This window comes from Protopterus annectens, chromosome 3.part1 (genome assembly GCF_019279795.1).
Source record: "Protopterus annectens isolate FY-2018-M chromosome 3.part1, PAN1.0, whole genome shotgun sequence".
NCBI classification, from domain to species: Eukaryota; Metazoa; Chordata; order Ceratodontiformes; family Protopteridae; genus Protopterus; species Protopterus annectens.
Genome location: NC_056732.1, coordinates 1,603,419,391 through 1,603,433,407, shown reverse-complemented (window position 1 = coordinate 1,603,433,407; position 14,017 = coordinate 1,603,419,391). Strand labels below are relative to the sequence as shown.

At 36.1% G+C, this 14,017-nt stretch overlaps 1 protein-coding gene across 6 annotated transcripts in view; it reads right to left on the bottom strand.

Annotated features, from left to right (window-relative positions):
- The window catches only part of CDK6 (cyclin dependent kinase 6), a 1,418,406-nt gene that overhangs the window by 707,652 nt on the left and 696,737 nt on the right, over positions 1–14,017 (bottom strand). For all 6 annotated transcript variants that reach the window (XM_044067635.1, XM_044067637.1, XM_044067638.1 and 3 more), the window contains one exon: positions 2,002–2,169. In XM_044067635.1, the coding sequence (XP_043923570.1) occupies positions 2,002–2,169 (168 nt within the window). The remainder of the gene's footprint in view (positions 1–2,001; positions 2,170–14,017) is intronic.

Below are 14,017 nucleotides of genomic sequence, written 5' to 3'. Positions count from 1 at the left end.
GAATGAACATGAAAAGTGAATGGCAAAACTAACACATGAAGCATCAAAAGTAAATGGTAAACAAACATATGGAATATCAAAAGTGAATTGTAAACAAACACATAGAATATACAAACACATGAAACATCAAAGGTAAGTGGTAAACCAACACATGGAACATCAAAACTCACTGTATATATATATATATATATATATATATATATATATATATATATATATATATTTTTTTTTTTTTTGCAAGGCAGTTTTATTGTGCTGCACCCCCAGATATGGGATGACTGTATCTCCACACTCCCATTACTTATATATGCCAACTCCAGGATTGCTGTACTTTGGAGTTACTAGAATAGTCTGATATGTTCCATCTTTTGTCAGAATATATTATTCACTTTAATAATTACCTTTGCAGGAATTACAGCTGTTATCCATGGAATTTCTCCAGGACCCTCAATAATCAATTATCCTTACTGTGCTAATTGGCTGGAAAGTAACATTCTAAACTCTATAGTCCTACCTGCATGAAACATGCTTAAAGAGTAGAAATATTTACACTTTAGTTATCAACACAACCACAGAAAAGTATAACCAAATTTTACACTTAATATTTCCGTATACAAATAGTCACAAATAGCAACTATTCTCTTGTGTGCCCCAAAACTATGTTATTTTATAACAAAAAAAAAACCTTGGTTGTAAAAGAATATCACAAAGTTCATTAGTATTTCATTAAGTTGAATGCTAAGATTCAAACATTGGCATTTATAAAATTAAGATATGCCAGGGTTTAGATTTCATTTTATGATACTAATGCTTTATGTAGGGAACAATGTTATATCAAATACAACATTCTTACACTAGATATGAAACCCTGTTACAACAACGGTCAAACTAACATTCAGGTATATTTTCTTTTCAATCTGTTGACTAATTTACAGTTAATTTGCAATTAGAATTTTAGATGCCTATTTATGGAACAATCCTAGATCAATAACTGGAATTCCTGTTAATAAAATAGCCACATCTTAAATACCTAAGCATGTTTTTAACTATTTATTAAAAGAATACATTTTTAATAAACTTGAAATAAATAGCCAAATCTGGAAATATATGGGAATAATCCATGCCAGTGTTATGCTTGACATGTAGAATTCTTGCGTCTACATTATTTTGTCAAAAGATGATAATATCGAATGGCTAAAACATTGAAAATGCCGTACATCAAAACTGTTCTTGTGAGGGGCTGCACCCTCTACACCCCCGCTAATTATATATACCAACTCTGAGATTGCACTACAGTGAGGAAAGAGCAAATTTTCTCATCCCCACTGTACCAAGATCCTGCAACAACACTTTTGATGTACAGCATTTTTGATGTTTTAGCCATTCAATATTTTCAACATGTGATACTGTGAAGTAGACCCGAATTCTTAACTATAACGAGGCTTTTTAATTAGAACAGGAAAATGTAGTGCAGAATTAGAATGCAAAAAATAGCTGATGTACTACTGATGAGCAATACAAAATATTAAGAAAAGTGCTGCTTCAAGACATTCCTATCCATTAAATAGATGGTACCAGCTGATTTACAGAAAATATCATACTATAGATTCTACAAAATTCCTAAACCTTATGCAAATAATGTTTTTCTAGCTTACAGAATAAGTTCCAACCAACCTGCCTGAGCAAATGCTATCAGTGAGTAAAACATTTAAATATGTTAATAATAAATGTATCATTTAATGAATGTTCTTACTTTAAGTGATAACTATAATCTAGAATAGTAGCCATAACTTCTGAAAATACATAGACACATTAATAATTTTAAATACAACCTACAGCCAGCATAATATGCAGTGCCGGAAAAATAATTCCATTATTTTTCTTTTATTCTTAGGAAAAAGTGAAGATACTCAGTGTGCCAATATTTACCTTGAAAAATAAATTTTTTAATTAAACTGGATTATTTTGCACTAACTGGAAAAGAAACTAAAACAAACATACCACAGAGGTTAGAGCCATCTGAAAGCTGTATATACGGGCAAGTCCAAAATCTGCTAGCTTTATCTGTCCATTACTGGTGACAAGGATGTTCTGAGGTTTCAGATCTCGATGTACAACTCGGTGTGAATGTAGGAAATCCAAACCACTTAACAACTGTAGCATCATATTCTGAAAAAAACAACATACATTTGTTAAGCTTACAAATCAGGAAAAAGTACGGTTATGTTATGTTCTCATAAAATAAAAAATAAGAGTAGTGTATGAGCATATATAACCTCTGTCTGTTTTGACTAAACTAACTTAATGACAACAAATGTCAGATGAATCTTAATTTGGAATGCAGAATCGCAAAACTGAAACTATAGTACTAATAGCAATAAGATGAAAATGTGAAAATAATGGGAGAAAAAGATACACATCAAAATATAGCGTGCTTGTTTTGCGAAATGTTCCTTTAAATGTACCCCCTAAGTAGAATTTTATTAACCAACACTGCTGCACAAATCAATACATCTTGATTATAGGATTTATCATTATGTGCTGCTCATCAGTGGCTTGATGTTGTGAAACCATACTGTTTGAAGTCGATACAGTTTAATAAAACATCAACAAACCCAATTCTTCAAGCAACATCTACTGTAGAAAAGTCTTGAACTGACAATGATGAAAATGCTAAACACAAAACATCACAGAGTTACATATGGATGAACTGCATGGAAAACAGATGAATAGGTTATGCAACAAAAGAAAGAAAATCCTGTTGAGAAAAGGGAATGTGCACAGCAGAGCAAAATGTCCATCATGAGCATAAACAAGCAAATCAGGGAACTAGTCAAGTCTCCGAAAGCAGACTTTGAGATAAAAGTAATCTCCAAAGCTATAGACAACCATAAGGCATTTTTCAGTTATGTCTGGGACATTTCACAGTCTTAAGGGCAACACCCAACAATGTATGGAATTAGTTGTAGATGGCAGTATGGAATTAGTTGTAGATGGCATCACTTGTACTTGGCAAGAAGACGTACCAAATCTGCTGGCCAATGAATTCAGCTCAGATTTCACCTTCCCAACACCACCAGTTCTCCCCTGAAAAATACCCTCCACCACTCTACTACCAATTATCAAAGAACAGGCTACCTCTGTGGTCTCTAAAGCAAAAAAACATGGCTCCAGTGGGGCCTGATGATATACAAGGCTGCCTCTTAAACAGCTTAAATCAGGACTTATTAGGCCTGTTAGGAACTCTGTTTAACCACATTGTCTGTGCTGGCTTTATCCAGATGGAATGGACAGGAACAGCTATCCCTTGGCATAAAGGAGGACTATCTTCTGACCCGTGAAATTACAGACCAATAATTTTGCTAATCTCATATGTAAGGTCATGGAAAGTATAATCATGGACCTGATAAATAATGACATAGGAAGCCACACTGGACCTGACCCAATTTGGCTTTGTCAAGGGCCGGTCATGCCTACCAAATCTGGTGGATTTCATTCAGAAAGTCACTAAGGCCAAGGATGAGGGTAAAACAGTATATACTGCATACCTAAACCTGGCTAAGGCATTTGACACAGGCCCCACTCAAATATCATAAATAAACTCACAAAACTGGACATAAATCCCTACATCACCAGATGGATAGCCAGTTGGCTCATGGACAGGCCACATTTGATCAAAGTGGATGAATCCAGATCCAGAAAGAGGCCAGTTACTAGTGGTGTGCCACAGGGTTCATTGTAGGAACCACTCATGTTCAGAATATACTTCTCTGAAGTCACGTCTAATGTGGAGGGCCTCTGGATGGTAAAGTTTGGTGATAACTGCAAGCTGGGGCAATCAGTGAAGCCCCCAATGATGTAGACATCCTTCAAGAGAATCTAAATCAAATGATTGGGACTAGAACAATGGCCTAAAACTAAATGCAAAAAAACTGTATTACCATACCCTTTGGGAATCCAAATACCCCTGCAAATTAAAACATCGATAGCACACCCATAAGAGTAGACTCAGAGGTGAGGGATCTAGGTACACAGATAGATAGTAGCCTGGACTTTAACTGCCATGTGTCCACAATGCTGAGGAAGTACTTCTATGTGGCCCAACTTATAAGAAAAGGTGTGGCATCCAGATCCATGGAAATTATAGATCTGCCGTACTCAGCTGTCATTACACCAATAATCGATCATGCATCATTTGGCATGTACTTGACTAGACAATTACAGCAGTTGGAGTGACCTCAGAGGTTCCAATCAAAGAAAATACAGGGTGTAAATAATCTGTCCTATGTAGCTTGACTAAACTTACTATCTCTTTACTCTGTCTCCTACTGACTATTAAGGGGTGACCTATGCCTGACCTACAAAGCCCTCACAGATCCATCCCTGATGGAGTTGCTACACATCCACAAATCAAACAGCACAAGGGTCACTCAATCTGGGGATCTAATCTTAGTCAACGACTCAAATAAAACATGCTAGAGAGACAGATATGTGTCTCAGCAATTGCTTCTTCTTTAGAACAGGCTTCAAATTCACATTAAACAAAGCCCTTCCCTGACCCTCTTCAAATGCAGTTTGGATCAATGGATGGGGAATCACAAATTCCCACCTGAGGTTAACACCCATGTCCCTTATAGTTGGGGGCAGTCTGTAAGATACTTAAGGCATAGACACAAATCCATGTCATCCTCTTGCCCCTGGGGGCCATACATTGGTTAAAATCAAGTTATATTGGCTAGACTTATAAGGGCTCTAAAGCTTTTAGCCTAGTAATCTCCTATGAACCTATGAACAAATAGAATATTTATGCAATGGAGATGCTATGTACTCACTACATTGCACTGCCTTACTTTTGCATATAAACCCAGCCGCTAACCTAAGCTACGTCATTTAATAGCACAACCAGAAGGAAACAACTTGAAGGTTACAGGATCTAAAATGCCATCTCGTATGTTAAAAACATCCTACAGTTGAGACAGCATGTGTGCTTTACAGACTTGCATGCTAGTGTGTTGGCCTTATTACACACATTTATATGCATGGGGTACAGTGGTCCCCTCAATAGGTGTACAAGCCTGATGCAGAAGAAGAGGGCACTACACCTACATCATTATCATGTGATAACTGATTATTTTGCCTGCCAATAATCCATAAGCAATTATGGACCCTCCAGCAAAATAAAGATGATCATAAAACTCTTATATTGAGTCACAAGTCCCATTCACAAATAAGCAGTCCAAAGATACACAGGCAACTACGCAAAATACTTTGGTGTGCATGCTATTAACTACATCTGTACTATATGAAGATCACCTATAACAGTTTAAAGCCATTTTAATGCAGTCAGTAAAACCTTCTTGACTATGTATGATGCTCTTGCTTTGTCTTTTTTCTTAAAATACGTACAGTTAGCTTCTCTCAGTTACCAGTATTGAAGTAAGTTCTAAAATAGTTTGTAAGTTTGCTCAGTATTAACCTACCTTATCTTGGCTTTCCAATAACTTAGTTACTTTTAGCTTAACACTGAACAATTGGTCAGATAATGCTTCTATTGTCTGAAAATATATTTGCAATTTTTGTGGAATAATCCCTAACAATTTATATAATTGTGTCATTACTCATTCTATATGGGGCACATATTTGTTCATGTCACATTACCCCCATCTGCTCTTAACCAAAAATTAAATTGATAATTAAAGTTCTCACTGTTCTTAGTATAATCCCTTTAAGATAGATAAATGGTCCTTGGCATCCACAGCAAGCTACTAAAAACACTCCCAGGTCTACATAAATAATTTCTCTAAAATAAACACACCAAAAGTAAGTACCTGATAAGGTTGATACGACCCAGAAAATAACTTTTTTCTTAATTAATGCATGTTAGATATTTGAGTAAATGTATACATTATTTATGTGTTACTAATGACTAACTGCACATCACTAAGCTGAATCTTCCATCAAACACACTCTCTGTTTTAACTTGAACTGTAATTTTTGTCCCATTTAAACATATTTACAGCTTCTGCCCACAGGCATTTCTTGTTTTTCAAACTGCCTTGACATCCTAAGTAATTTTACTCACACAATGGTGCTTTCTGTATTTTAAATTCTGACACATCTTGCACCATCTGTATTGTCCCTTTCCCACCACCCCCCCACCATATTACAGGTCTTCTTAAGATTTTCCACTACTCTACTTGTTTCTGTTAGCTATCAGCTGCTTCTTTGTACATTTATTTTATGTAAATAGCAACACTTCCATGCTACATTGCCTATCTAGATTGTTTTCTGCAATACAATGTAATACAATGTAATGCTAACATAGATATTAACTTGTTGCTGTAGACTTACATAGGTATTTCATCTTCTGCTACTTAAGTTGGTATCTCTGTTCTTTCCAACATGCCACTTGACCTGTATAAACTTTCTACGTAACTGTTTATTGTCAATTTGTACAGTCTTGAATTTATTTTTTTTTCATTTGCACAGTCTTGTATTTATGTATTTTTTTCATTTGTACAATCTTCTATGTATGTAATTTTTTGCATTCTTTGGAGCTTTTCTATGCAATCTTCTATGTATGTAATTTTTTGCATTCTTTGGAGCTTTTCTCCTTGGGTCTCCACTGAAAATGGGCCTTTGTCTCATTTGGACTAAACCGGTTAACAAATGACAAATAAATAAATAAATAAATAAATAATAAATAAACATTAACCTTCATACTAGTAGTATTTATACACACAACATCGCCTTGACAACTTACCCCAAAATAGTTACCCCCACTGATACATATGTCTTCAACCACCAAATACACCATTATAGCTTACAGAATCTCTCCCCTCCGCTGTTTTCATACAACTTACCCTACCACTTAGTCCCTAAACTCCTAGACTATGCACATAGCAAACACAATCTCATACCTCTTAGAGGTACCCCTCCAAAAAAACTGAACAAAATATATTCCTATCTAATCTCTCTATCAGAATGCGGTGACATCCATCCTAACCCTGGCTCCACCACTAATTATCCCACCACTAATCATCCCTACAAATCTACCCATGAAAAATTAAACTTTATGGCCCTCAACATCAGAAGCATAGGTAACAAAATATCCCCTCTGCATGGCTGGATAGATCAGTAGAAGCCTGACATACTATCACTCACTGAAACCTGGCTAAAGCCTAACATACCCGACTCTAAATTTCTACCTCCCAACTACAGCTTGCTCAAGTCCAAAGAAAAGTTGGAGGGTTAGTATTACTCTATTCTGACAACCTTAATAGCATACCATACATAAATGGTACACCTACATTTTCCTCAGCAGAACTTCTGATATCCTTCCTAAACCTTAACAATACAAAGAGAATCTGCATAATAATTCTCTACATCTCTCAGGTAATAACACCTCATATTCCAGAAGACGTACTCTCCTGGACCACCCAAACATTTCAACCTGAAGCTATCATTTTAGGAGATATCAACATAGACTGGCAAACTATCACATCCCAACTATCCAGTAAGAGCATCAACCTATATGTTTTTTCCTAACTAACCTCCAGCCCTACTAGGTACAACAAACTATACATTCAACATTCCTCCTTAAAACCGAAAAATGGCTCGAGGGAACAGAGCAAGGTGCAAAAAAGGCAAAATGAAAAAAGTCAAACTGCACCAAAGCTCACACACCAAAAAGTTTAATAAGAGGCAAAACAAAAAAACAAAATGTGAGCGCTTTCACAACTAACCAAGTCACTTCATCGCTGAAACAACAGCTTTGTAACAAAGGGAGCTCCTATACAGCAGCCAATGACGAATGTCTTGGCACTTTTTCTTGTAGACATTGTCTGGCATGTCAATATATACACACGAGCATTAGTTATACTCATCCCACTTTAAGGTTTTACCATCAAGAGCAAGTGTTTTGCCAACTGTCACACTACCTATGTGGTTTACTTTTCCTTTTGTGTTACGTGCCACTCATTCTATGAATAGAATGTTTAAGGACAGGATCCTTGAACACATCAGGGACATTAAAAGTAAGAAAGAATGCAATGCATTAGCTAGTCATCTAAGCTTCACAGCTCTAACACACATATTTAAATTTGTTGTGATACAAGTGATTTATCCTAACATTAGAGGGGGAGATATTGAGAATCGCACAGAAAGTATTGAGCAAGAATGGATTCTGCTGTTAAACACTAAGAAACCTCTGGGTTTAAATGGAGTTGTTTCCCTTAAACCTTTTCTTAAAGCACATCCTTTAAAACATTAATGCTATTAGATATTTATATATGCTATTAACTTTTGCACAGCAGAATAGATGTCTATATATTATAAGAATGATTTGACTGTATTTATTAACTATATATCTATTATTAAGATGGCTATTATTAATGCACATTGTTCTGATTTTATTACTGTTTATTTTTAGTATAGTTTTTATCTCAATGTCACTACAGCATATGTTTTATGTATGCTTATTAATGTTTTTAACTCGTATATACAACATATATTTTCTGATAATGTAATTTAGTTGCAGTATGCAGTTAGCAGACATGAACTTCCTGTACTCTATTTTATTTATATTAGGCTTCTGCAGAGGTATTTGGTTAGTCAGTTTGAATTTAATAAAGTATTTGATTACATTAATTGAGGCTACCTGATAGGCTGCCAATTGCTATTTAATTGTTATTTAAACGCTATTGAGCACTTTATATTTGTCTGATGAAGCGACTTGGTTAGTTGCGAAAGAGCTCACATTTTGTTTCTTTGTTTTGCCTCTTATTAAAATTTTTGGTGTGTGAGCTTTGGTGCAGTTTGACTTTTTTTAACATTCCACCTTAGACTAGACCCTGGTATCACACCTTTGTAACTTTGCCATTGCTGGTACACATCCAAATATCCTTAATGGCCGCCTACCTGCCTTCGCCACTCAAGTAAACACTCACCCTCCAAAAACTCACACCCTAAAATCAGTTCTTAATCTCTCTAACTTCTCTAAAGACAGGTTTAATGACTTACTTCATAAAATAAAAACTCACACCCTAAAATCAGTTCTTAATCTCTCTAACTTTTCTAAAGACAGGTTTAATGACTTACTTCATAAAATAAACTGGTCTCCACTAAAGGTACTCCAAATAGACAAGGCAGTACACTACTTTAATAACTGCTTCCTAAAACTACTAGATACCTTAGCCCCAGTTCGAACTAAAAGAATCAAAAACAATCCCATGCTGTGGCTAACTGAGGAATGTAAAACCTAATGAAAAAATGGATGCAGCCTGGGTTCTATGGAAACAAATTAATAAAAAACAAGCTCTAATTACTTTTAAGCAGCTATGTAACCAAGCTAAAAATAGTTAACAAACAGCTATACTGTAGTCAGCTACAGCAGAAGCACAAAAGTAATCCAAAAAATTCTGATCCAATATCACAACTTTGCTCCACCCCGGAACAAAAAAGGAATCCAAGATTTCATTAAATGACCCCCCCTCTCAAATCGCTGAAGACTTTAACATCCACTTCATAAATCAATAACTGATGCTATCAATAAAACGTCCAATACCTGCCACTCTTCCTCTTTATTGTCCCTTAATACACCCCATTCACCTGACCCAGACCCTTCTCACCCTCTTTACCCCCTTTGCAAAGAACCCCCTTCTGAGAACCATACCACTTTCTGTCTTCATCCAGTCCCTACAAGCCTCATAAAACTTTACTGCACAAACTCAAACCCTGCTCTACCTCTGCTGACAACCTCCCTTCTGCATACCTAAAATTAGCAGCTGGCTCAATAGTATACCCATTCAGCATCCTCATCAATCGATCCATATCGGAATCCAAAGTACCTAGTATCTGGAAACAGTCCTATATCATCCCCATTCACAAAGGAAGTAACTCCACTGAACTTACACACTTTTGACCCATAGCTCTTCTTTCCCCCATCTCAAAACTACTGGAAAAATGTATTCATATTCAACTCATAAATTACTTAAGCATAACAACCTCCTTACAGACACACAACATGGTTTTTGTCCTGGCCACAGCACAACTACAGCCCTCCTGACCTTTAACTACTTTGTAAACAGAGCTAGAGACTCAGGTTGCTATGTATCTGCTCTATTTCTTGACCTCCAAAAAGCATTCAATACTGTGTCTCACTCTTTACTCTTGAACAAGCTCTCTAACCTAGGAACTACCCCTGCTGTACTAAACTGGTTCCAGAGTTGCTTGCACAATCGAAAACAATGGTTAAATGTTATCTCCCCCTTTCTAGCAAATCCAACTGGAGTCTCACAGGGATCCATCTTAGGAGCCATATTTTTTAATATTTTTACTAATGACCTTTGTACAGCATCTACTAGTGGAGCATTAATACAATATGCTGATGATTCCACTATAATCTGTACCTCTCGCACACTACCTCAACTTCTCCGATACTAAACAAAGTTTCTGTGCTGTCAAATCCTGGCTTACCAGCTGCCAGCTATTCCTCACCCCAAAAAAGTAAACTGCTTCCTTTTCAGCCAAAGAATTGTACTACTAATCTAAATAGCTTCAAAATTCTCTCTGCTGATAACACAACCATCAAAACTGTCCACCACACCAATTTACTGGGTGCAGTCATAGACGATCACCTTCTGTTTGATCTTCATATGCAACAAAAGATAAAAAAAACACCAGAAACTTGGCACACTTTACAGAAATACACACTAACCTCTCTTCCAAAATCACCCTTGCCAAAACTTTACTTCTACCCTCTCTGCTTTACAGCACCCCAATAATTTCCAATTTAAAGATCTCCTATAGATCCAAAATGGAACAGTGCTGTAATAAAGTGGCCAGGCTTACCACCAACTCAGAAACTAGAACCAATCACTGTTTGTCACTAAAACAAACTAAACTGGCTAGAATTCCCCAGCTACCTACTATACACCCAACTTCTAACACTCCGCAACATGGTCTGCAAAACCTTAGCCTGCCCATCACTAAAAAGCATCCTTACAACTTACAATCCTAACAGAACCTTAGGACTGCAGATAAAGAGCCTCTCTATATGGACAAAGCCTCTACTCCCACTATGTTGCAAAAGCATGTACCTCTCTTCTATTAACCTATCTGCCTTTAAAAGTGCAGTGAAACAACACATGTTCAACTCCTGGCTGTGCCCTTGCTCTGATCCAGGCTAATCTCTTCTCCAGATCACACCAGACTGCAGCTCTCATTCACTCTCTCTCCATTCGTACTCCATTCACTCTGTATCATGTACATGCATATCTATATCAATTACTTGAGTAGTTACCATCTGCCTCATATCAATTTACCTGCTTACTTTTAACTAAGGTAATTTGTTGCTATCTGTATAAAGTCTTATTTTTTTACATCTGTTTATGCTATTGTGACTCATCCTATTTTTATGTTATCTGTATAAAGTTTGTACATGTCTGTATGTAGCTAGAGCGTTTCTCCACATCCTCTGCTGAAAATGGGTTCTTTCTGACCCAGTCGGACATTCCCAGTAAACAAATGTCTAACAAATAAATAAATAAATAAGAAGGGGAAGATAATTATGTGAAGCATGGAAATCCATGATTGTGACAATTATGTTGCTCTGCACCATTAAAAATATATCCAGATAGCTTATTTGCTGAGAAGGTTTTATGTAAATATATATAAAGCTATTTCAATTCAAGACTGCTCTAAATTGTACAAAGTTTGATTGTTCTGCTTGGCAAATAAACAGTGAATTACTACTGTAATGGGAATCACTAATGTAATGGGAATGATTTTTATTTTTTTCCTGAAAGAATTTAGAAGCATAAAAAGCACTCCGGCTGAGTCAGAAGATGAGCTTTGTATGAATGAATGAATGCATGCACCAGTATATAAATAAACACACAAATAAATAAATAAAAACATTTATTTAGTTAGTCACACTTGTTAACTCTGAAGGCTGGCTGGTTGACAGACACTTCTCACTCCTAGGCTTCTCCGAACAGCATGTATAAATTACAATGTGGCAATTGTCGAACATTAATGAAAACTACATTTCTGTAGGGGAAGAGCACCTACAGGAAACAGAACAGTTTCTGAAAGTAACGAAAAATACAAAAATAATACTAGTTCTGAACAACTGCAAATATATTTATAAGCAAACAATCACTATGTACACATATCAACAGTTAAATGAGAACAAAACAGCCCCCATCACTGTTCCCTTTGATTGCAAAACAAATATTTTGAGTCAGAATTAAAGCAATTATTTCCCTGGCAAAACTTGAGTAAAACAAGCAAACATTTCTAGTGAATCTTATTTGTTGAGAACGTGCTATGTAAATATACATAAAACTATTTCAGTTCAAGTCTGCATCTTACAAAGTTTGATTATTTTGCCAGGTAAATAAGCTGCAGCTATAGCTGTGAATCCTCCACAATGTTTACCTGTGTTAAGCCAGGCTTCCCCATTAACTAGCCCATATTTAAAGTCTACCTCCTAGTTTAGAAAGTGTAGTCGACACAGAAATGCTGCTGATTTAACAAACCCCTGTAGCTAAAAGGATTTAGCTAAGTAAAGATACAATTCAGCCTATGTCTGCAGTGAGCATCTTTGATAGAGTGATAGGAAGGGTGAGTGAGGTATGTGAGGCTTCAGCCTTAACGCTACCTTACAAAAAATACCAATCAGCAACAGCCTAAAAATAAACAGTTTATAGTTTTTAACTGTTTTAAGTGTTCATGGTTTTATTAAAAAGTAACAAGTCCTCCCGTAGCTCGCAAGTAAACTTACCCCACAGGAGTATAAATTTATTTTTAATCAACAACTTTACTGCTGTTACTAAAAGAAATGTACATACATTTGCAGTTTAGTGAAAAAAATGACATCACTGTGCATTGCACTCATTTTCCTAGTATTAACTATAGCAGCATTGATATTCTCCCTATGGTGTTACTATGCTTACTATAAGATCACATTTCTATCCTTCCATGGTGTGAATTGCAACCTTTGTAACCAAATATATTATGCAGAGAAATCAAATATCAAGCTTACATAATTTCATTACTCTCTTTCATTTTTGTGGGGGAGGGGCGTTCAAAGCGAAGCAGAATGTATTGTTTGACTATCTGTTTTAACCATCCCCTTCACAATGTTTTTTAGCTTCCATTATATACCACAGAGATTCAGTTTACATCATTTCACATTGCCCATTTGTAGTTCACTGTCTTCCCTTCCGGTTATTTACCCTGCAGATACTGCTATGCTTTCTAAGCTCTTTCTCTAAGCCCTCTATCAGCATAGAAGTATAAATTCCTACCACATTGCCCTATGAGACTGTTGTGCTGAAACTCAATTAATGCATTCCTCAGTTGCTCTTCCCTTTAGATATAATCTTCTTCCATTTATTTAACACCTCTATCAGTACTATACCATTCAACCTACTGTCTAATCTTCTGTATTATTTATTTCTTATTAATTTAGAATTCTGCCCTTTATATATACACTGTACATTTCTACATGCTCAAATATGATATTTTTTAACCAGTTATCACAATCCTATTGTGAAAAAAACTTCACTTCAGCCACCCATCAGACTAAGCAACAAGCGATCGTGAGAAGCTCATTTATTTTGTCTTAATCACACTTGAGTTTTCTACATATCCAATTTCACTAATATTTGTGGCTAATTGAGCTCAGTTAGCATGACCAATACTCTCCATTTACATCACTTACCAGTATTTTTCTGTAGACTTCATCTCTTTCTACATACCCTCAACAAGGCTATTTTATATGCATTTATCAGTGTGTGCTATGCATGACTTCAACCACACATCACCTAGGCCATCTATCAGAATAACATGAAGAAGGTGAGGAAACCCATTAAAGTCGTTCGGCTTTTCCCGGTTAGGGGTCGCCACAGTGGAAATCCTGTCCTCTAATGATTGTCAGTGGATTTTTACGGTGCCGAGTTGCCAGCCCAATGCCCAACCTTCAAAGAAGCCACACCCATTCACGCACGCA